We start from the raw sequence: 20,248 nt of genomic DNA on the forward strand, positions 1-20,248 counted from the left end.
ACAGCCACAACAACGCAGGATCTGAGCTGCATCTGCGACCTACACCACAGCTCAACACCAGATCCTTAACCCACTGAGCAAGGCCAGAGATTGAACCTGTGTTCTCATGGGTATTAGTCGGCTCCTGTTTCTTAGAGTTTTCTGTGAGCTTCTAAATTTTTTTTTTTCTTTTTACGGCCACACCTGTGGCATATGGATGTTCCCTGGCTAGGGGTCAGATCTGAGCTGCAGGGACACCAATAGCCACAGCCACACCTGATCGAGCCACAGCTATGACCTACACTGCAGCTTCTGGCAATGCCAGATCCTTACCTCACGGGTCGAGGCCAGGGATTGAACCCTCATCGTCTTCAATACTAGTCGGGTTCTTAATCCACTGAGCCACAATGGGAACTCCCTGAATTCCTAACTTTTGACATCTGTTATCATGCTTAGATAATGCAATTAAAAAGTAGAGAGGGAGGGGATGATGCCTGCACTTCTTGGGAACCAGAACACAAGCAGGCGCCAGCCGCCAGCCGCCAGGCGTCATGCAGAGAAGCCTGCCAAACCTCCCGGCTCTGAGGCCCCATGGCCCCCACCGCACAGACCCCCACAGGGTGAACTTGACCCCCCCAGGGTGAACCTGCCAAGCACTCACCTCCCACTCTCCCTCCTCCCTTCCCATTCCCTTCGAGAGGTACAGGAGAAACAAAGGGTGAACCACAGGCTCTACCCCCAGCTTCCTTCCCTGACTGAAACACACTTTAGGGGAAGAGTCAGCAGATGGGGGCCAGAAATGACCTTGGGGGCTGAGGATCAAAGTTCTTTGGCCGCATGCCTGGTCAGTAGTACCTGCACAGATAAACACAGGACAGAGGTTAATAGGTGACATTTCGACGCCTCCTGTTTATTTATTTTTATTTTATTTATTTATTTATTTTATTGAGGGGACTTTGAGTATTGGTCCAAATTTATTTATTTATTTATTTATTTCTGCTTTTTAGGGCTGCACCCTCGGCATATGGAGGTTCCCAGGCTAGGGAGTCTAATCGAAGCTACAGCTGCTGGCCTACACCACAACCACAGCAACACCAGATCTGAGCCACATCTGCGACCTCCACCACAGCTCACTGCAATGCCAGATCCTTAACCCACTGAGTGAGGCCAGGGATCGAACCCTCAACTTCATGGTACTTAGATTCATTTTCGCTGTGCCACAATGGGAATTCCTGACTCCTCCTGTTTAAAAAAAAAAAAAAAAAAAAGATGTTTTCCATGCCTGGCAGGAAATGTTGCCTCACCTAGAGGATCATCTGTCCCCCTGGAGTTAGGGCACTGCTTTTTCCAGGATCCTCTTCTAAAAGGGCAATGGTTTAGGGAGGTGGGGACGGAGCAGAGGGGAGTGGGAGACATCCAGTTATTTCCTCGTAGAAGCTTTCCTCAGCCGCCCCCGTGAGCAAGGGGCACTTTGGAGGAGGGGGGATGGCGTCTGTTGGTGGGGAGAAGGGCTGGCATTGGGGGGGGGGGGTCTGGGGTGACAGGACTCTGGGCACAAGGGAACGAGATGCTGGCCCCACTCACTTCACCACCCGCCTCAGGATGTTCTCCTCACAACAGGCACCAGAAAATCCTAGATAAACCCCAGCCGAGCACTAATCCTGCATCTGCTGACCCTGGTCCCAGGCCCTCTCTCTCCTGGTGGTGCTCGCCGAATCCTGCTCTATTACAGCAGCTGTAGCCACTGCTCAGCAGCCCACCCACTGCCTGCTCCTCCTCGGGGGGCCCTCAGGAGTTGGCCCCCCTGGCAGGGCGACATAGGCCTTTCCTAAGATCTCAGGAGCAGCGTCTGTAGTTGTGGGAGAAAAACCCACATTCGCCTGAGCTCTGAGGTAGAAGGACCCAGGCTTCACCTTCTATCGCGGCAGTGCTTGGTGGGGAGTTGGGGCTGAAACTGCTGTCTCCCTTGGCCTGAGCAGCCAGGACCTTCTGTGTCACCCGGTGCTGGAGCCAGGCCTGCTTCCACTCGGGAGTCATTTGGACACAGTGTGTGTGGTGGGGGCGGGGGAGGTGACATTGAAAGTATTTAACAGAGAGGAGTTCCCATCATGGCTCCATGGGTTAAGAACCCGACTAGTATCCATGATGACATGGGTTCTATCCCTGGCCTCGCTCAGTGGGTGAGGGATCCTGCATTGCTCTAGCTGTGGTGTAGGTCGCAGATGCGGCTGCGGCTCCAATGTGACCCCTCGCCTGGAACTTCCGTGTGTCATAGGTGTGGCCCGAAAGACAAAAGGGAGAAAAAAAGAAAGCAAAGGAAGGAAAGAAAGAAAGAAACAGGAAGAAAGAAAGGGAAAGAATTATAAAATATTTAACAATGAGGATATCAGGGTGCTGGCCAGTTGAATGGGTGCCACCCACACCCTGTGCCCAGCTGGCTCTTAGCCCTGGGTTAGCTGCAGGGCACCCGGGTGGAACTGGTCATTGTCAGCACCTCTCGGACAGAGGCTCCCAGCCCCTTCACCTCCCCCTCTTCAGCAACTTTGATTCTAAGCCCCAGACCTTCCTCCGGTAGCTCTGGGACCCACTTCGTTAAAACGAAGTCCTCCTGGCCCTGAACAAAGCCTTCTCCCCCGGTGTAAGGTCAGCACATGAGGGCACCATCATCCTAAGGTCGACCACTATCGTGCAGGTGAAGAACTTCCTCATGCGAGCAAAAACTCAGCCAGAACAACCTAGAGCAGGAAAGAGGAAGTGATGGATAAGGGCACTGAGCCCCGGTTCGCTCATCCTCGAGCAAGAACCCCAAGGCGTTACACTAAAACAGGTGTGGAGAGCGGTCCAGCCCACTGACCACGAGGCAACGTCTGGTCTCCAGGGCCCTGTAAACACACACACACACACACACACACACACGAGACACAGACACACACAGACACACATACACACACACAAAGACACACCCACACCCACATAGATACATACACACACAGACACAAACACACAAACTCACACACAAGAGACACACAGACACCCACACAGACACAAACACACATACTCACACACAGAGACACACACATACGGAAAGACACAGACACACATACACACCCACACACATACACACAGAGACACAGCACGGAAGAGACACACACACACCTTTCTTCCTCCTGCATCCCTGAGCTTTCGGTGAAACATCTGCTTCCCAGCCAGGATGCACAGGAAGGAAATGGCACTGGGAAGTGAGGTGGTGCAGAGACGCCACAAACCACAGAGAAACGCAGAGGAGTAAACTGCACCAGCTGGATCGTAGACCTCACCTTGGCTTTTTAAGTTTAGCAGAGTTTATGAGACCCGCCCTGGGATGGGGTGATGCAGGGACTGTGTCCCATGCCTCGCAAGCCACCCCTGCCTGGGGGTATTGGGGTGCTCATGTAACCTGGGTTTCTAGAGCTGTTCTGAACACCACGGAGCACAGAATATGGTGTGTCTAGGGCTTCTGCGGAAAGAGCCTGGGAGGTGGAAGACGAAGATTTTTAACGACATGCAATTTCATCCATCTCTGCCTGTTTTCCTAGTGGGCTCCAGAGGTCCCACCCCAGGTGCCACGTGACACACGATCCCTTCCCAATAGGAGGGCACGGGCTGACCAACGTCAGGACATCCCATGTCCAGATCTGGCAGAACACTGCCACACGGGCCAAGCGAGGGCCCTCTGGTGCCTGGGGTTCTGTAAGAGAGCCTGGGTGGGACCTGCTCATCTGCTCTTTAAGCATCGGGATGGAAAAACCACGTTCACCGAGTGCCTCAGGCACTTCCCATAAACCACTCCGCAAGCCATCCAGTCCCCAGGAGCATCATTATCCCTCTTACTGATGAGGGAACGAAGGCTTAGGGGGATTAAACATCTTGCTCAAGGTCGGAGCAGCACAGACACCTTGCTGTTCGTGTCTGGACCACTGTGGCAAGGCCCAGACGCACGTGTTCTGAACACAGCGAGCGGGTACTGGGGCGGGGGGGAGTTTCTCTTGCCCTCTGGCTCAGTCACAGCACAGTGATGGGTTTGCTCATGCTGGTGCCAATCAGCCACCCTGTGCTGGGTCTTCTCAGCCTGGGGAAAGCCTCGAAAACAGGCGCTGCGGGGCCCAAGGTAGGAATGGGTCATGCCTGCTGATGGAGGAATAAAAACCTCAAAAGTTGGAAGACTTAAGGTGCGGGAGTACCCCTCTTCCATGTTTCCTGAAAATCATCTTTATTTTTTTTATTATTTTGTTTTAAATCATCTTAAGAAAGACTCAAGTAACAGGAGTTCCTGGTGTGGTTCATTGTGTTAAGAACCCGACATTGTGTCCATGAGGATGTGGGTTTGATCTCTGGTCTTGCTCAGTGGGTTAAGGATCCGGCGGTGCCTCAAGCTGCGGTGTAGGTTGCAGATGCAGCTCAGATCCAGTGTTGCCATGGCTGCAGCTCAGATTCAACTCCTAGCCCGGAGCGTCCATATGCCATGGGTGTGGCCCTAAAAAGAAAAAAAAAATGAAGTTACATTTCATTTATCCCATACTGTGCTGACTTTGTAAACTCGGCAGAGTAATCCTCGGGCCCCATGCCTTTCCTCACACTTTCTTCACCTTATGAAATCTTTCCAAACATCTCCCGGGAGCCCCCATCCTCGGCTCCAATTACTTCCCCCTCTGGCCTCGACAGAATTCACATACACCTGTTGTAGCACCTTCTTCACTGCTTCCAGCGACCTCTGTGTGCCCCGTCCCCCCAGCAGATGGAGACTTCCAGGGGAGCAGTCAGAGCTTTAATCTTCTGGGGCAGAGGACCTAACCCAGTCCCTGGCACATAGTGCTCTACATGATTGTTTAATTCTATTTATCAAAGTGCATCCATACTCTCAGGTAGAAGGGATCTTCGGAATAGCATAGGAACCCAAAATACCTTGAGCATTATTCCTGTAAAAATGTCTCCAATAACCTGAGAGATAGGGAGGGATTCTCCCCGGAGCAGCCACATCCAGGCACGCAGTCAGCCCATCTGGATCTCCCATCACTGCTCTTTCTGCGAACAAAAATGAGCCCCACGGCTGCCTGCGGGTGCCCTCTGGTGGCCCTCAGGGTAATGACAACACAAGGAAGCCCGGAGCATATTGGGCAAGCTCTTTATTGAGTGGTTATCATTGCACCGCAGGAGTCTGCAGCATAAGCGGTGTCAGCCCCAGGAAAGCGGATCGCCTCTCCCAGTGGGTATGTTTCATCAGGAAACCCGGCGAGGCTGCTGCGGGTGAGCCTCAGGTTAGAAATGGAACTGGAAAGCCTCAGTCACGTGCTGCTTCCAGGGCTCCAGGCTGGGCAGCAGGGAGGAGATGCCCATGGCGTGCCAGGTCTCCCCATCCGACACCACTGAGGTCTGGTAGGACAGCAGCTGCACCCTTGCTTCTGCCAGGAGGCCTGGAAGCAGAAGGAAGCCCTGGTTGGCACAGGGCACGGGGGAAGGAGAGGCAAGAGGCTGGGAGTGGGCTCACGAGTTGGATCCCCGAGATCAGCATTGCAACGAGGGGGACGGTCTCCGAGTGGCAGGGCTGAGACAGAGGGAACAAAGGGATCTGCCCAGTTTCCCTCGATATTCCAGGGGGCTTCGGAACACCACGACCACTGGGCAGGGCACGGAGGGAAGATCAGCCACAAAGAGCTAGAGAGCCATCGCCAGGCTTGCTGGCTGCCAGTTTTATCCAGACCATCGGCAAGGGAGAAAAGCAGGGCAAGGTCCTCTGGGCAGCTGGCAGGGGCAGGGAAAGCAGGGCCTTTGAAGTCTGTGGACGCTCTCTGCCAAACTTGGAAGAGAGTGCAAGCCCGCACCGGGGGACGGGGGCAGGTCCAAGATGCCCACACTGCTGGAGGGGGTGCCCTCTTAGGCCAGCGGGCCTGCCGTCAGAAGGGACCCTGCACTCCATGGCTCTGAGCGCCACAGGCAGCTCTAACTGCGCCCTTACTGGGATCTGGGGAATGTGGCCAACAGGGACCTGCTGTATCGCACAGTTACCTCTACCCAGTATTCTGTGATAATCTATAGATAAATCTATAGGGGAAAGACTCTGAAAGAGAATGGATGTGTGTGCACGTGGAACTGAATCACGCCGCACAGCAGAAAGGATCACAGTATTGTAAGTCAACTACACTTCAATAAAACTGTTAAAAAACGAAAAATAAAAAGTAAAAACAAACGGGGCCCTTAATGTGATGAGTGCCTGACTAATAACAGCGGCCCTGGGGTCCTACCCCTGCCACCCTGCTCTGCGACCTTACAGAAGGCACTTAACCTCTGAACTCCGTAGCCACTCTCCAGATGTGCTGGAAGCCGGCTTGACGGACCCTCTGTATGCTGCAGATCCAGAGATGCCCTCCCACATGGAGAGGGGCCGAAGGAGGCAAAAATCCAGGACAGAGCCTCCCCCAGGCCCTCCCCTGACGCAGGGGCAGCACCAGCCGGCCCCACAGACCCCTCCTCACCAATCATGGTCGGCAGCATGGTAGGGTTGGAGGGCTGAGCCCGGAACAGGAGCAGGGGCAGGCCTCGGCGCAGAGGCACTTCTGGTCTGAAGACAGCTCCGTTGAGTGCGTGCAGCATGGGTGCAGTGCCCTGGACCAAGCCCACGGCCTGATAGGGGGCACCTGCCAGGGCCACGGTCAGGAGGCATTCCGCACCGCCCTGCTCCCCCAGAGCAGCAGGGTTGTGGGAGGTGGTTACCTGCAGAGAGAAGGCAGGGAAGCAGTTATGCCCACCCCCTCTTTGGCCTAGTCACTAACTTGTGGGGGTCCAGCCTGGCCAAGGCACTCGGCAATTCAGGGCCGGGGCAGAGGGAGAATGGGTAAGCCTTGTGCCCCCAACCAGGAGCTTCCTCTCTAAAGGGAGAGCAAAGAGAGATCTACCAGGGACAGGTGATGGCCTGGAGGGGAGAGTGGGAAGTGGGGAGAAGGAGGGAGGAAGAGGGGGAGGCAGGGCTGTGAGAAGGGCCGGGATCTGCTGGCCTGTCCCCGAGGCCGATCCAGCCTGGTCCCTCCGGCCCCGACTTACTGCTGCTTCCTGCGCAGAACCAGGGGCCTGACGGGGATGCAGGGGAGCGGGGGTGGGGGGAGAAAGCCCTACTGCCCAGAACCACAGACTTGGATCTAAAAAGGGAACCAGAAGGGAGGACGTCAAAGGGAAGCCCCGAAGGGCAGCAGAGGCTCAGAGGATGCGCTGCGAGCTCCCAGGGTTCGCAGGTGCCGTGGCACAGGTAGGGGGGTCAGAGGTGAGCACGCTGAGCCACCTGCCGGCTCCCAGCCTGGCTCCCCAGCTGTGAAATGGAGGTCCTGCTTCCCCTCCCATTCACTTGCCACTTTGCAGGTGAACCAGGCGCTACCGCTCAGGCCGACCCTGTCACCCGCTCAAGGAGCAGAGCCGCAAGGTGCTCTGAAAAGGCCAGGGAGACAGGGAGGGAGGGGAGAGGGGGGGCGCGCACATCGAGGCCAGCCTCTTTCTCCAGCAGCTTGGCGTTCACCAAGTTCACATCCGCCTGATGGGAAGCTTCCTTCAGGAGGCCGACGATGACAGCGGGGCTCAGGCAGGTCCCAGAATTCTTCAGGGACGTTCCTGGGACCGAGAGATGCCACTGTAAGGGTGCTGTGTGTTGAACAACACAGGGGCGGGCAGGGGACCACAGGGGCCACACTCCGGGTCACGGCTCTGCACTATCCTGCCCCCCCACCCCGCCCAGCAGCCTGCTGGGAGGTGCTGCTTTCTGCTCGGGGGCAGAGAGCCAGCCAGGGGCCAGGTCACCAGGGACCCGCTTCACTGGTCTAAGAAACTCCTCTCCACAGCTCAGCCCAACTCCACTGCCCCTGGCCCGCCCGTCATTCCCCAGGGGGCACTTGAAGAACGTCCTACACTCACCCCTACCTGGCACTCAGGACCTTGGCAGCCTCAGGAAGTGGAGGCACAAAGGGGCGACTAAAGCACCCGTGCCCACTTCCCCACCTCGTCCCTTGGGGCCTGGACACCCAGCCAGTGGGGACCCCTGGTTCTGCCCCTGCCCAGTACTGGCAAAGCTCAAGGTCTACCTGCCTCAAACCCAACCTCTCCCCAAGTGACTAGATGCCCAACAGCCAATGGAGGACATGCCTCTGGACACCCACTGCAAAGGCGGCCAGAGCCTGTGGCCGCACAGACAGGAGACACAGCCTCACGCCCACTCCCCCGCCGGGCCAGTGCCCCCTCCTATGTCCGCTTGCCTGAAAGCCCACCCTAGAATGGCACAGAGCACAAAATGTCCCCACCACCTGCCCCGGCTTTCAATTCGCAAGTGGAGAAGGGCCTGGGCCTCACGGAAGGGAGGGTGCACAGCAGGTGAGCAACCAGGTCACCAGCAGAATAAAATGTCCTGCTGCTTCACCCAAACTCCCTTCACAAATGCCCCTGCCTCTCATGTGAAACTCCGAATCTTGGGGAGGTCCCTCTTGCACCCCAAACCTGCTCATCTTAGAAATGCTGCATAAACAGCTGCATGAAAATCAGGTATATTTCCCAATGCCTTTCTGTGCCCCTCCCCTCCTGTCCCACTCAGAAGCAAGCGAGTCACACTCGGACCGAACATGAGACGTGGAGTCCCGTGAACAGGCTCACCTCCGAGTCCCTCGCTGGTCTGTGGCCTGCAGCAGACACACCCCTGTGGGGTGCAGGGCCCACGGCCCTCCCCCTCCCTCTGCAGAGTCCCCGGCTCACCCTGTGTTACCACCTGGATGGTCCCTTTGGGGGACCCAGCCCAGGCTTGCATCAGTGCCCCCAGAGCTTCAGCCAGACCAATCCAAGGCTTGGTGTGTGGAGAGAAGGCACTGGTAAGAGCCTGGGCGTTCACCTGCAGAGAGAGGGGGAGCAGGGCTGAGGCCAGGAAGGGGTCCGACAGGGCACACCTGCCAGACTCAGCCCCCCAGAGAGGTCTCACTGGGGACACTTAGCGCCATGTGGACAGCAGAAGGCACGGGGCCCCCTTGCTTTGGGTACCTGGGGGGTGACAACCTCCATCAAGCCACCAAGACGACACCTTGTTCCCAGAGCTGAGGAGAGCTACAGGCTCAGAAAAGGGCACAGGCTAAGACCCACTTTGCATTGCCAGCGGGGCTGCAGGGGGGCGCTCCCTCTTCGCTGAGCCTCTGTCCCACTCCAGGGACTTGTTTTTCTGTGCAGAGGGAGGGAGATTTTATGTCAGAGACATAAAACATATGGGGAGTCACAGATCCCTTGGATGGCCTGGTGGGTCCCTCTGAGATGGCATTGCTAACTTGCCTTCATTTGCATTGTCTATCTTGATTTTTTAATTTACTTTTGTTCTTTTTTGGCTTCACTGGCAGCACGTGGAGTTCCCAGGCCAGGGATCAGATGTGAGCCGTTGGGGCAACCTAGGCCGTGGCTCTAGCAACGCTCCTTTGACCCACTATGCCAGGCCAGGGACCGAACCTGCGTTCTGGTGCTGCAGAAACGCCAGTGATCCCACTGTGCCACCACGGGAGCTCCTCTCTCTTGACTTTTTTAAATGTGTTTTTAGATGTTCCCTGGGCTCAGCGGGCTAGGGAATTCAGCATTGTCCCTGTCGTAGGGATGATAGGTCAATCCCTGGCCCTGGAACTTCCACATGCCATGGGGGCGGGGAGAGGAGGGGCAGCCAAAAAAAAAAAAAAAAGATGTTTTCACCTTGTCACAAAACATTCTATCCAAATATCACAATTTAAAAGCCTGGCTTCCTGCACTTCTGATATGCTATCAGTCTTCAAATGGTGATTCCGGTGAACGTCTCTACCCCAGGCGTGCTGGGCAGGTGGACGGAGGCAGAAGCCACACCATCCTCTAATGTTATACATCCAAGGTCTGGCTGGCTAGACCCCCACGAGGGGCTTGAAAACAAAGCCAGCTCATCCTGGATCAAAACGTCTCTTCCATCTCGTGGCTCGAGATGTTGTGGCTCTGAGTGAAGCGGCCACTCTGACGGAGGTGACTTACAAAGAGACCCATCTAAGAAGGAATTAATCAGAAACCTGGGGTTGGCCGCAAATCCATCAGGCAGTTATTAGATGTAATGCAAAGGCCACTTCTACCGCTGTTTTCCTAAAGACACAAGGGGCAGAAAATTAGAGAAGAGAGAGTCGTGATTTCCAATCATGGAAATGACCGAGGAGGCAGGACTCTCCAGGGCACCTTTGGGTGTGAGGGGTGGCCTGGTGGGAGAGCTCCCTGTGGCCAAGCTCCCCTCTGGCCTCTCCGAGGACCAGAGGAAGGAAGGGGCCCAGGGCTGCAGCGCCAGGCGACAGCTGGGGGCGAGCGCCTACAGCAGCCAGAGGAAAAGCACTGGACTGAGAAGCCGCCAAGGCGGCACGACGCCTGGTTCTGCCCCCGTGCGGGCCAGGCCATGCGCATCACAGGCTGGCCAAGGAACAGGCGCGTTCCGTTGCCTCCAGAGGGTGAGCAAGAGGCTCCGGGAAGAGCCAGTGCCTTTGGGCATCAACCTGACCCTAAGGCTCGTCTGTGCCTGTGGTTAGAGAAGACGTGAGCTAGAGAGGACCCAGTGCAGAACAAGGGACAGAGAGGGTTCCTAGGTGACAAAGCCGTCTTTCTTGCCGAATGCCTCCTCTACCCCACCAGGCGCTGTGGTTGGAGCATTCAATTTGTCTAAAGCTTAACTCCTTTTTTCTTTGTTTTCCTTTTAGGGCTGCACCTGTAGCATACAGAAGTTCCCAGGTCAGGGTCTGAATCTGAGCTGCAGCTGCCAGCCTACACGAAGGCGGGATCCAAGCCACATCTGCGACCTACACCACAGCTCATGGCAATGCCAGATCCTGAACCCACTGAGTGAGGCCAGGGAGCAAACCTCTATCCTCAGGACACTATGTCGGGTTCTTAGCCCACTGAGCCACAATAGGAACGCCCAAAGTTTGACTATTTGACCACGAGATTTGACCTCTTATGTAAGAGGGGAACATTTTGTGGGGCCACTTGATGGGGCTGCTGTTAAGGAGTCCCCTTCAGGAAAAGGCCTGGAATGCCACCGCTCCCCAATGACAACGGGAATGACTCACAAGGGCTGCAGTGCTGAGGCCCGCAAACTGCCTTGAGAGTGGACAGGAAAGGGATGAGGCCAGCCCAGACTGGGTGGCAAGGGTCACGACCTCAAGCTCACCTGGGTACCCCTCAGCCTCCCCAGGGGAGGAATGAGCCACTCAGGAGCCCATGGGGTGGAAAGGGAGCGAGAAGCTGTGCCCTCCTCTGAGGAGCCCACAGACACACAGAGAGAGGAGGGCGCAGACACTGATGGGCCACATGGCTTTGTCGACCGCCGAGCTGTCACCAGGCTCTTGAAGAGCCCTCAGCAGGGCAGCGGTGGGCCCCTTTCTCGAGAGGTAGAGGCCAGGACTGCCTGGGGAGCCAGGCTCTCCACTCAGCACCGGCAGCATGGAACAAAGCATCCTGTGTCTCAGTTCTGTCCTCAGAAGTGAAAATCCCTGCGCTGAGAGTCGGCCAGAGGGGCCAGGGACCACCCCCTGGCCCCGCTCCCACCCTCGTTCATTATTGGTTAAATGCTACGGGCAGTGCCCCACGAGCTGCAGAGAAGCTTACCTCCTGGCTTGGGGTTTGGGTTTGTTTTGTTTTTGTTTTTGTTTTTGCCCTTCGAGAACTGAGAATTTAATTAAGGACTAAGATAGAAACTCATACATGTTACTAACGAGAGAGAACGTGGCTCATTGCACAAGGGTTGGGCTGGAGCCAGAAAGGCCAAACGTGTCTCCACGGAGGGCTTGGGGAGAGCCCTGAAACCAGAGTGGTGCCTTCCTTATTCATCGCCAGGTCCCCACAGGGCGATGACGGTATCTGGTACCCCCAGGAGCTTAGGGACCATCTGGAGACCGAATGAATGAAACAGGAATGAAGTCTAGGTCAAGTTCAGCGTGAAGGTGAAACGCATGCCAGGAAGGGCCCGCTGTGAGCACAGTCAAGAAGCCACGATTTGGGGAAAGGAAGGGGGCCCGCTGGCGTGGAGGGGTCCTTTGGGGGGAGGGGGAGATGCAGGCTGTGGGGCAGGATGTGCCCCGGCCCAGGGGTCTAAGAGGGACGAGATGCCAGGCGCATGCTCCGGGTCACGAGGTGAGAACGCCCTACCAGGGCCCTCTCCACAGGCGTCCCCCAGCCGCCCCCACCTCAGGCATCCGGCCACCACGCCAGCCACCCTCCTTCACTCCCAGGGCCTATGGAGAACAAAGGAGCCTTTCTCTGGAGGCAGGGCCCTGGGACAAGCCACCATCTCAGCAGCAAGGCCGCACTGTAACAGGCCGAGCTGGCTCCCCACTGCCGGCCTCTGCTGTCAAGGCCAAGCGTGGGCAGCTCCTGCCGCCCCACCCGGAGCGCCGGCTCACGCGGGTCCCTCCTCTCCAGCTCCCAGCACTGCATCCGGTCACTGCTCAGCCCCACTGCCAGCAGCAGCACGCCCTCCTCCGGCTGCTCCCCCGCCATCTGGGCCCAGCCCCCCACGGCACACTTACCACACCGGCCAGGGACCTCCCCTTCACCATGTCCACGAACTGGATGGCGATTTCCTCCCCGCAGCGGCTCTGGGCCTCCCTGGTGCTGGCGCCCAGGTGGGGGCAGCTGATGACCTTCTCGTGGTCCACCAAGGCCCGGTCCCGGGGTGGTTCCTGCCCAGAAAGAGACTCCTCTGCGTGGGCTGCTACAGACATGACAGGGGCCCCACCTGGGCACCTCTTCCCCAGCCTCCAGGGTCCCTTCCAGCCTTCTGCTCACTGGGCACAATGTAGGACCCATGGAGATGTCGCTTAAGCCCCCTCTCTTCTGGTCATTCTTCCCAAGACCCTACCGGTTCCCAGTGGATTCTGGCCACGCAGGTCTGTGAGCGCCGGCCACAGAGCATAAGGGCCACGAGGAGGCCAAAGAGAGCAGGGACAAGGTGATGCATTAGGGACACGGCAACACCGACAAGGTCAGGTGTACCCCGGCTTCAAGACGCTGAGAGAGATGATCAGGACCACAAGCCCAATGCACAGTGTGCCCAGGGCAGGGAACAGACGCTGAGTGCTACAGGGGCTCAGAGGGTCAGGTCTTGCCAAGGCCACAGAGCCCCTCCACTGAGCACAAAGCCCACGCTTTTTCCCCTGGAAGTCTGATGCCAGGGATGGGATTTTTAAGAGGGGTGAACAGGATTTGCCTGGAAGTGCACTCATCATCATTCCGGCGGCGGTGAGGGCAGGATGCGGGCAGTGGGTATGAGACAGTTCCTTACACCCTTCTGTCCCTGCCCCCAATCCTCCCCCTGATCTGCAGCTCTGTCTGCCCCCAAAGTTAGCATGAGGTCAGGAACAGGTCCCACTGAAAATCTGTCTATCTCAGAAGACAGCACGGCCGCCTCTGTCCCCAGCTCTGCCAGGGCTCCTCAAACCACAAACGTGTTATTTTTGGCGTCACAACTTCTCCCACTAGAGACAGTAGGCCCAAGCTGAGCCCTCTGCACAGCTGGGCTCCCCATCTGGGAGCGCGCCCTGCTCCCCTCCGGCCCCAGCGCCAGGCCGGCCACTCACCTCCGTGAACACGTCGAGCGCGGCTCCAGCGCATTGACCCGACTGCAGGGCCCGGAGCAGGGCGCCTTCGTCCACGATCCCTCCGCGAGCACAGTTCACCACGCGCACCCCCTTCTTGCAAAGGGCAAAGGTACTGTCGTTCAGCAGGCCTGGAGGGAGGAAGGAGACTTCTTGCGACCGAGGTGCCTGGAGAGTTCTGATCCATCGCAAAGTGCCTGTGCTCCACCCCGCAGCCCCTCCCTCCCCCGCACCAGCTCTTCCCCGCGTGCCTCCTTCCTGCAGGACCCAGCTTCTCTGGTCTCACTGCTCCCTTCTCAGGTGCTCTGGGGCAGGAGATTCTCTTCTGGATTTGGACCACACTCAGTTTAAAAACATCCCAGACATCCTTGAGATATCAGTGCATCTTCCAAGTGGGTCTTGAAACCAGAAAGGCTTGGAGGAGCCCCAGGTGGGGTCACTGGTCCTATGTGTCCACTCAGCTCACCCACACCACCTGCATTTCCCCAGCTAGCTCGCCCCTCCTCAGTCTGAAGCAGGGCTGTGCAACGAAGCATCAACCACACTCCATGCTCCTGGGACCTGGATGCCCCGCCCCCCACCAGTGTAGACAGGAAGCCTAGGATGGGGACCCACCCTTATCTGGTCTGTGGCTTCTGTGGCCACCCCCGCAAGGCAGGGACACACCTACCTGTGGTGGAAGGCAGGAGAGGTGTATGCACGGTGATAAAATCACAGAGGGGCCAGATCTCCTCCAGGGGCAGCTGCTGCACACCAAAGGAGGCCGAGACCTCTGGAGCAATGATAGGATCATACCCTATAGTCTGGGGAAGTGAGAGAGGGAGGAAGTGTCATTATTAATTATTAGTACTGGTATTATTCATCGCGGCCTCCGTTTATGGCCCATGGACCATATACCAAGCACTACCATTATTTTTTCTTTCTTTTCAGGGCCACACGGGCGGCATACGGAAGTCTCCAGGCTAGGGGTTGAATCAGAGCTGTAGCTGTTGGTCTACACTACAGCCACAGCAATGCCATATCTGAGTCACATCTGCAACCTGCACCAAAGATTGTGGAAAAGCTGGCTCCTTAATCCAGTGAGGGAAGCCAGGGATCGAACCTACATCCTCATGGATACTGGTTGGGCTCTTAACCCACTGAGACACCACAGGAACTCCACTACTGCTAAGTCTTCCCCAGCACCAGTTTACCTCTCATGACCACACAAGTGAGTTGCACTATTCTTTCTACTTTAGAGCTGAAGGGAGTGGGGCTGACACACGGAGGGGGAGGGCCAGAGTGCAAAGGCGGGTCTGCCCACCTCCAAGTTCTGAACCACAAACAGGTGCACGGGGAGGTGGTGTGTGGTTGGACCTGTGGAGCTCAGAAGCCCTTGGAAAGCAGGGAGCCCACGTGAGGGAGGGCGATCCCGTGGGGAGCAGTGACGCAGTCAGAGGGGGCAAGAACAAGGAGGGGAGAAGCCAGCTGCAGCTAGAGGCCCCCCAGGCCTTAAAAAAAGGCCTCACTGCCCACTTCAACAGAGTGAGGAAGAAGTGAGGGAGGAGACGGGTTAAGAAACCGCCTAGTCGGAGTTCCCGTCATGGCTCAGTGGTTAACGAATCTGACTAGGTTGGGTGTTCGAACCCTGGCCTTGCTCAGTGGGTTAAGGATCTGGTGTTGCTGTGAGCTGTGGTGTAGGTTGCAGACTCAGCTTGGATCCCGCATTGCTATGGCTCTGGGGAAGGCCAGTGGCTACAGCTCCAATTAGACCCCTAGCCTGGGAACCTCCATATGCCACAGGTATAGCCCTAAAAAGACAAAAAAGAAAAGAAAAAAAAAGAAACCACCTAGTATCCATGAGGGTGCTGGTTCAATCCCTGGCCCTGCTCAGGGGGTTAAGGATACAGTGTTGCCGTGAGCTATGGTGTAGGTCGCAGATACAGCTCAGATCCCAAGTTGCTCTGGTGCAGGCCAGCAACTGTAGCTCCTACTAGACTGGGAACTTCCAAGCGCTGCAGGTGCGGCTCTAAAAAGACAATACTACTACTACTACTAATAATAATTAAGGGAGGAGGGCAGCGGTGTGCAGCCCGGGGTTACCACAGCAACAGGGACTCAACAAGGACTCATCTCTGGGGAAGGGGGTGAACACCCATGCTGTCACCAGAGGGGAGAGCATGGTCTCCTCTCTTGAAGTTTCTCTCAACAAGGCTTGAAGTGCTTCTGGACTTGAAAGGTATAACTTGGTGACTAATCACACAGACGTAAAAATGACTAACGACAGATCCTTCCAACAGGGCCCATTTAATTGGGCAATGGAAGGACATCAAGAGGAAGAAAGTGAGACATGAAGGCACCTCGGATGAGGAGGACACAGGAAGACCCTTGGTCTGGGCTGGCCGGGGAGGAGGCAGGCCCCCAAAGCAGAGGGACCTCCCTGAGGCTGCGGAGAAGGAAAGAAGGTTGGCTCCTGGGAGCTGGGGGCAGGCAGGAAACTCGGGGGTATAAACTTCATCAACCTCCCGAAAGCAGCCAAAGCTCGAGGCGTATTGATGGGCGGAGGGAAAGCTGGAGAAGACAAAGCTCAGGGGAAGGAAGACAGGATGCAGACTTTGCTGAGAAGGGCAAACATATCCTCAGCATTTACTAGGGCCCCCATACCTGATGGGTTAGTTTCCCATTTTACAGATAAGGAAACTAAGGCAGAGGTTAAATGATTTAGCCAAGGGCACAGAAGTAGCAAGTGGTAAAGCGAGGACACAAGTATTCTGACTCTCAGGCCTGCACTCCTAACACCTCTCTTCTCATAGGGGTGGAGAGGCCCACAGCCCCACTGAGAAAACAGGGGTAGAAAACAGATGGAAACATCTCTCTTACACCAGAAACGGTCTTAGGTACCAGCCACACATCTCTCAGCAAGGGTGATGCTTTAAAGGTTGTCAAGGCAGCACAGGCAGCTGGGAAGAATGTGTGGCTGGGTGAAGAGCAAAAACCTACCCCCTTTCTGCCTGGTCCACCCAGGAGGCCTCCCCAGTGCTTTCTCCATGGGTTCAGCCCAGGCCAGGAATGCTCTCCAGGGGGCAGAGGTGTCAGAGCCCTAAGACTCTCAAAGGCATCGGGGTCTCAAGAAGGCAGGGCAGCTGACTGAGCTGGGCGGGCCTGCAGGAGCCACGATCTGGACCCTGAACCAGGGCACAGGCCTGCGTCCTGCCTCAGCTGCCGTCTCCTGTGTGTCAAGGCAGAAGTCAGTGCCCTCCCTCCAGACCTGTGTCCTCAGCCCTGAGCAAAGAAGCAGGTGGACAATTTCAGAGGTGGGCCCTCTGCTCTGATTTCCAACAATTCAATATTCCACGAAAAGAAAGCTCCCTTAACCCTGAGAAAATGTGCAGAGTTGGCCCAGGATTGAAAAATAGATACACAGAAAGAACACGAAGTCTAACACTTCCACAGGGGTTACCTCTAGGTGGCAGAAGTGATGGGTGTTTTCTCCTTTACACGTTCCTATGCTCTTTCCACTTTCCCCCACTGACCATGAATTTCTTTTGAAGTTAGGGACATATGAAAGTTATTTTAGAAAATAATGGCAAAGAAGATCGCTGGATAAAGTCAGGACCTCCTAGAAAAAAAAAAAAAACTGAAAACCGTCGTGTACGAGGTATGGGTTTTGGATGGCAGTTTTCATCATCAGCCTTGTGGGGCAAAAAAAAAAAAAAAAAAAAGGCCAAGTGGGCCCCTCCCCAAGCTTCAGTGGATGTATATGGAAAGAGGCTGCCTGCTCCGTGCCCTACAGGACCGTGAGCCCGGGGCCACCTCAGACCCACGGGGCCATCCCGCAGATGCAACCTGTCCAGGGAGGGAGGATCCTGCCCTCGTGTCGGCTGGCTCGGAGGCTGGCTGGGACATTGGCCCCGTTCTTCTCTAACCCAGTTGTACTTTTTGTCCAGTGGAGTCAGGATTGGGGGGCGGAGGATGGGAACCGAAGGAGGTCACCCAGCCAGCCTGATGGAGCGAGTTCACACAGCTCTGTCACCTCTGCGTTCTCAGGGGCCAAGAAGCAGCGTGGAGCTGTGGGAAGCAAGGGTCCTGCAGGCTGAGCCTGGCCCAGTGCGCCCTGCAGGTGTCTGGACAGGGACGGGGGACAAGCCTCTGCCACGGTGGTCAGCAGACCCTGGCACAGCTTTTTTTCAGAGACAGAACCTCGTTCATTGGCAGGCAATGGCAGAGGAGGGATTCGACTGAAAAAAACCCTCTTCTCACTTTTCACAGGAGATATGCAGGGCGCGCAGGAGCTGAACTCAGCTATGGGCTGGAGTTCTTATACCAGGAGACCGCATCCGGGGAGATGGAAGGGCGACGTCAGGTCCTGATGTGTTCTGGAAAGGTCACGTGTCCTAACATGTGAAAGCTGGGGCGCTTCCGGGTACACAATGTCGAGCTTAGAGAGGAGCCTCAGGAGATGCAGAAAGGGATTCCCCACCCCAATCCCAGCGCCTGGTCAGACTCCTGATGTGGGGGCAACAGAGGAAGCACAGCTTTTCCAACAGGGCTCCAGGTCCGAGTGCTGGCCGAGAAGGCAGCCTTGAGAGGCTGCTGCTCTGGTCCCGCTGGCTCACAGGGCCTGGAGAGCAAGGAGGCCTTAGGGGTAGAGGGGCTCCACCTGAGGGGCCTGACGGCTACGCCCTCCCTCCAGCCCGGGGTTGAACTTGGGCACTTAGCCTTGAACTCTCAGCCCACACAATGAGGCCTTAAACAGAAACCCCATATAAAACCAGCTCAATTCAAAGCGGCCGGGGGGAGGGCACAGAGCCTCCCACCTGCTATCTTCCTGGGCCCGCACCCTGGAAGTCCCTAAGGCCACTTACTAAGTCTAACACCTGAGGCTCTGGGAAGAAATTGAAAATGACTGCTCTAGGGCAGCAGGAAAGACTGAGAGGGGAGCTGCCTGTCCTGCGTGCCAACCGCTGAATGTAGTGACATGGCACCAGGACTGATTAATTACCATGGATTAGGAATAAAGATGGTGGTGGCAGCGGCGTGGGGCAAAGAGCACCAGATTGGAACCGAGGAGGCCCAGAGTCTGAGCTGGACTCCACCCCTTACTAGTCCTATTACCTTGAGCAAATGATCAACCTCCCTGGGCCTCAGTTTCCTTATCTGTAAAACCAGGATTACAGCATTGACCTCAGAGGGTCACTGAAAGCCCAGGATCAAACACACAGACCTCACTACCATGAGCAGGATCTGAAGGAATCGGTGACCACTAGGGCCTCGGGGTCAACGTCCGTCTCTCTGGGCTAACATCGGACTCATCACACCACTGGCCACAAAGAAACTGTTAAGAGATGCTGGTCTGTGCCTCATAGAAAACCTTGATAAGAAAGTTCAAGGCTCAGCTCCTGGCTGGCGGGGGCCTGTTAACACATTCCAGGGGACGGGCCAGCTTGAAGGAGCTGAGCCTCCTGAGTTGTACCCTGCTAACCAGCAACACCAGGAAGAAAAAGTTTCAAGCATAAAGGATACTACAGAGGGTAAAACCCCAACGATTCAGAACTCCAGCGGGCTGCAGGCTGCCAGAACCACTCCGAAATCCACATCTACACCTGAGGCTCAGAGCAGGTCAGCAGCTGCTCTTGGGTGGCATCCAAGGCTCCTTCCAGGCCTGGGCTGGCTGGGAGTAGCATCACAGATGGGCCTTCTCCCACCCATACCCCAGGTGACACTGGGAAGCCACCCAGATAAGCGCTCTCTTCCCTGAGTGACCAGAGGGTCACAAAGAAAGGAAGGGAAGGGGGTGGGGTTCCCCAGCATCTGAGCACGAGAAGGTCTCTCCTGTGATATGAAGGAGGCAGCTCTTACATCCTGACACCTTAGAGAGGGTCACACATCAGTCATCCATTAATAGCCTAAGTGGTGAGTAACAGCCCAGGGGACAGATCGGGCACAGGATAAGACCCTGGGTGCCAGGACAAAAGGATGTGATAAAGATAACCTTCGGGAGTTCCCCTATGGCTCAGTTCCCCTATGGATCGGGTGTTGTCACCCTGGCTTGGGTTGCCGCTGTGGTGCTGGTTCCATCCAATGGGTGCAGCCAAAACAAAACAAAAACAAAAAAACACCTTCATATGCTTTGCTGTCCTGCCCCAGCCAGCCCAACGAGCACTATTCCAAGTGTTCCTTATGCCTTCTGGTCCACTGTCTTTAATCAGGTTGTTCTCCAAAGGTGACTGTAACAAACCCAGTCCTTAATAACTTGACACCCTTTCCTAGGGCCACACAGTGAACTCACTGCCAAGCCCATCTCACAGACTAAAGAAACTGGTAGCCATGGAGCTGATGGATGCTCAGAGATGTCAGGGCTTCTACCTATCTGCCGATGTTCACACCATCCCCTCTTCACAGGCTGGCCCAGGAGTTAGCCAGGCTCGCCTATGTGTCAGTCATGGGAGCTCATTGTCTCCTGAGACCACTCATTCCATCTCCGGCCAGCTCTGTCTGTCTGTAGCTCTGTCCTTCCAGCTTGCAGCTAGTGGTCTGCCCTGGATCTGCTTCTTAGCACAACTCTTCTAGGCCTTCCCTTTGGCGATTTGAAGGCTTCCCGTAGGACTCCCAAGTCTTTTTTTTTTTTTTTTTGTCTTTTTGGGGCCCTACTGCTGAAC

The 20,248-nt window shown here is 56.0% G+C and overlaps 1 protein-coding gene across 1 annotated transcript in view; it reads right to left on the reverse strand.

The window, feature by feature from the left end:
• Window positions 1–5,124: 5,124 nt before the first annotated feature.
• The window catches only part of PHGDH (phosphoglycerate dehydrogenase), a 31,967-nt gene continuing 16,843 nt past the window's right edge, over window positions 5,125–20,248 (reverse strand). Inside the window, exons 6-12 of the mRNA XM_047784877.1 lie at window positions 14,281–14,413; window positions 13,593–13,741; window positions 12,543–12,695; window positions 8,740–8,872; window positions 7,481–7,611; window positions 6,489–6,726; window positions 5,125–5,429 (exon numbers count right to left, since the gene is read on the reverse strand). Of these exons, the coding sequence (XP_047640833.1) occupies window positions 5,275–5,429; window positions 6,489–6,726; window positions 7,481–7,611; window positions 8,740–8,872; window positions 12,543–12,695; window positions 13,593–13,741; window positions 14,281–14,413 (1,092 nt within the window). The 3' untranslated portion in view covers window positions 5,125–5,274. The remainder of the gene's footprint in view (window positions 5,430–6,488; window positions 6,727–7,480; window positions 7,612–8,739; window positions 8,873–12,542; window positions 12,696–13,592; window positions 13,742–14,280; window positions 14,414–20,248) is intronic.

This window comes from Phacochoerus africanus, chromosome 6 (assembly GCF_016906955.1).
Source record: "Phacochoerus africanus isolate WHEZ1 chromosome 6, ROS_Pafr_v1, whole genome shotgun sequence".
NCBI lineage: Eukaryota > Metazoa > Chordata > Mammalia > Artiodactyla > Suidae > Phacochoerus > Phacochoerus africanus.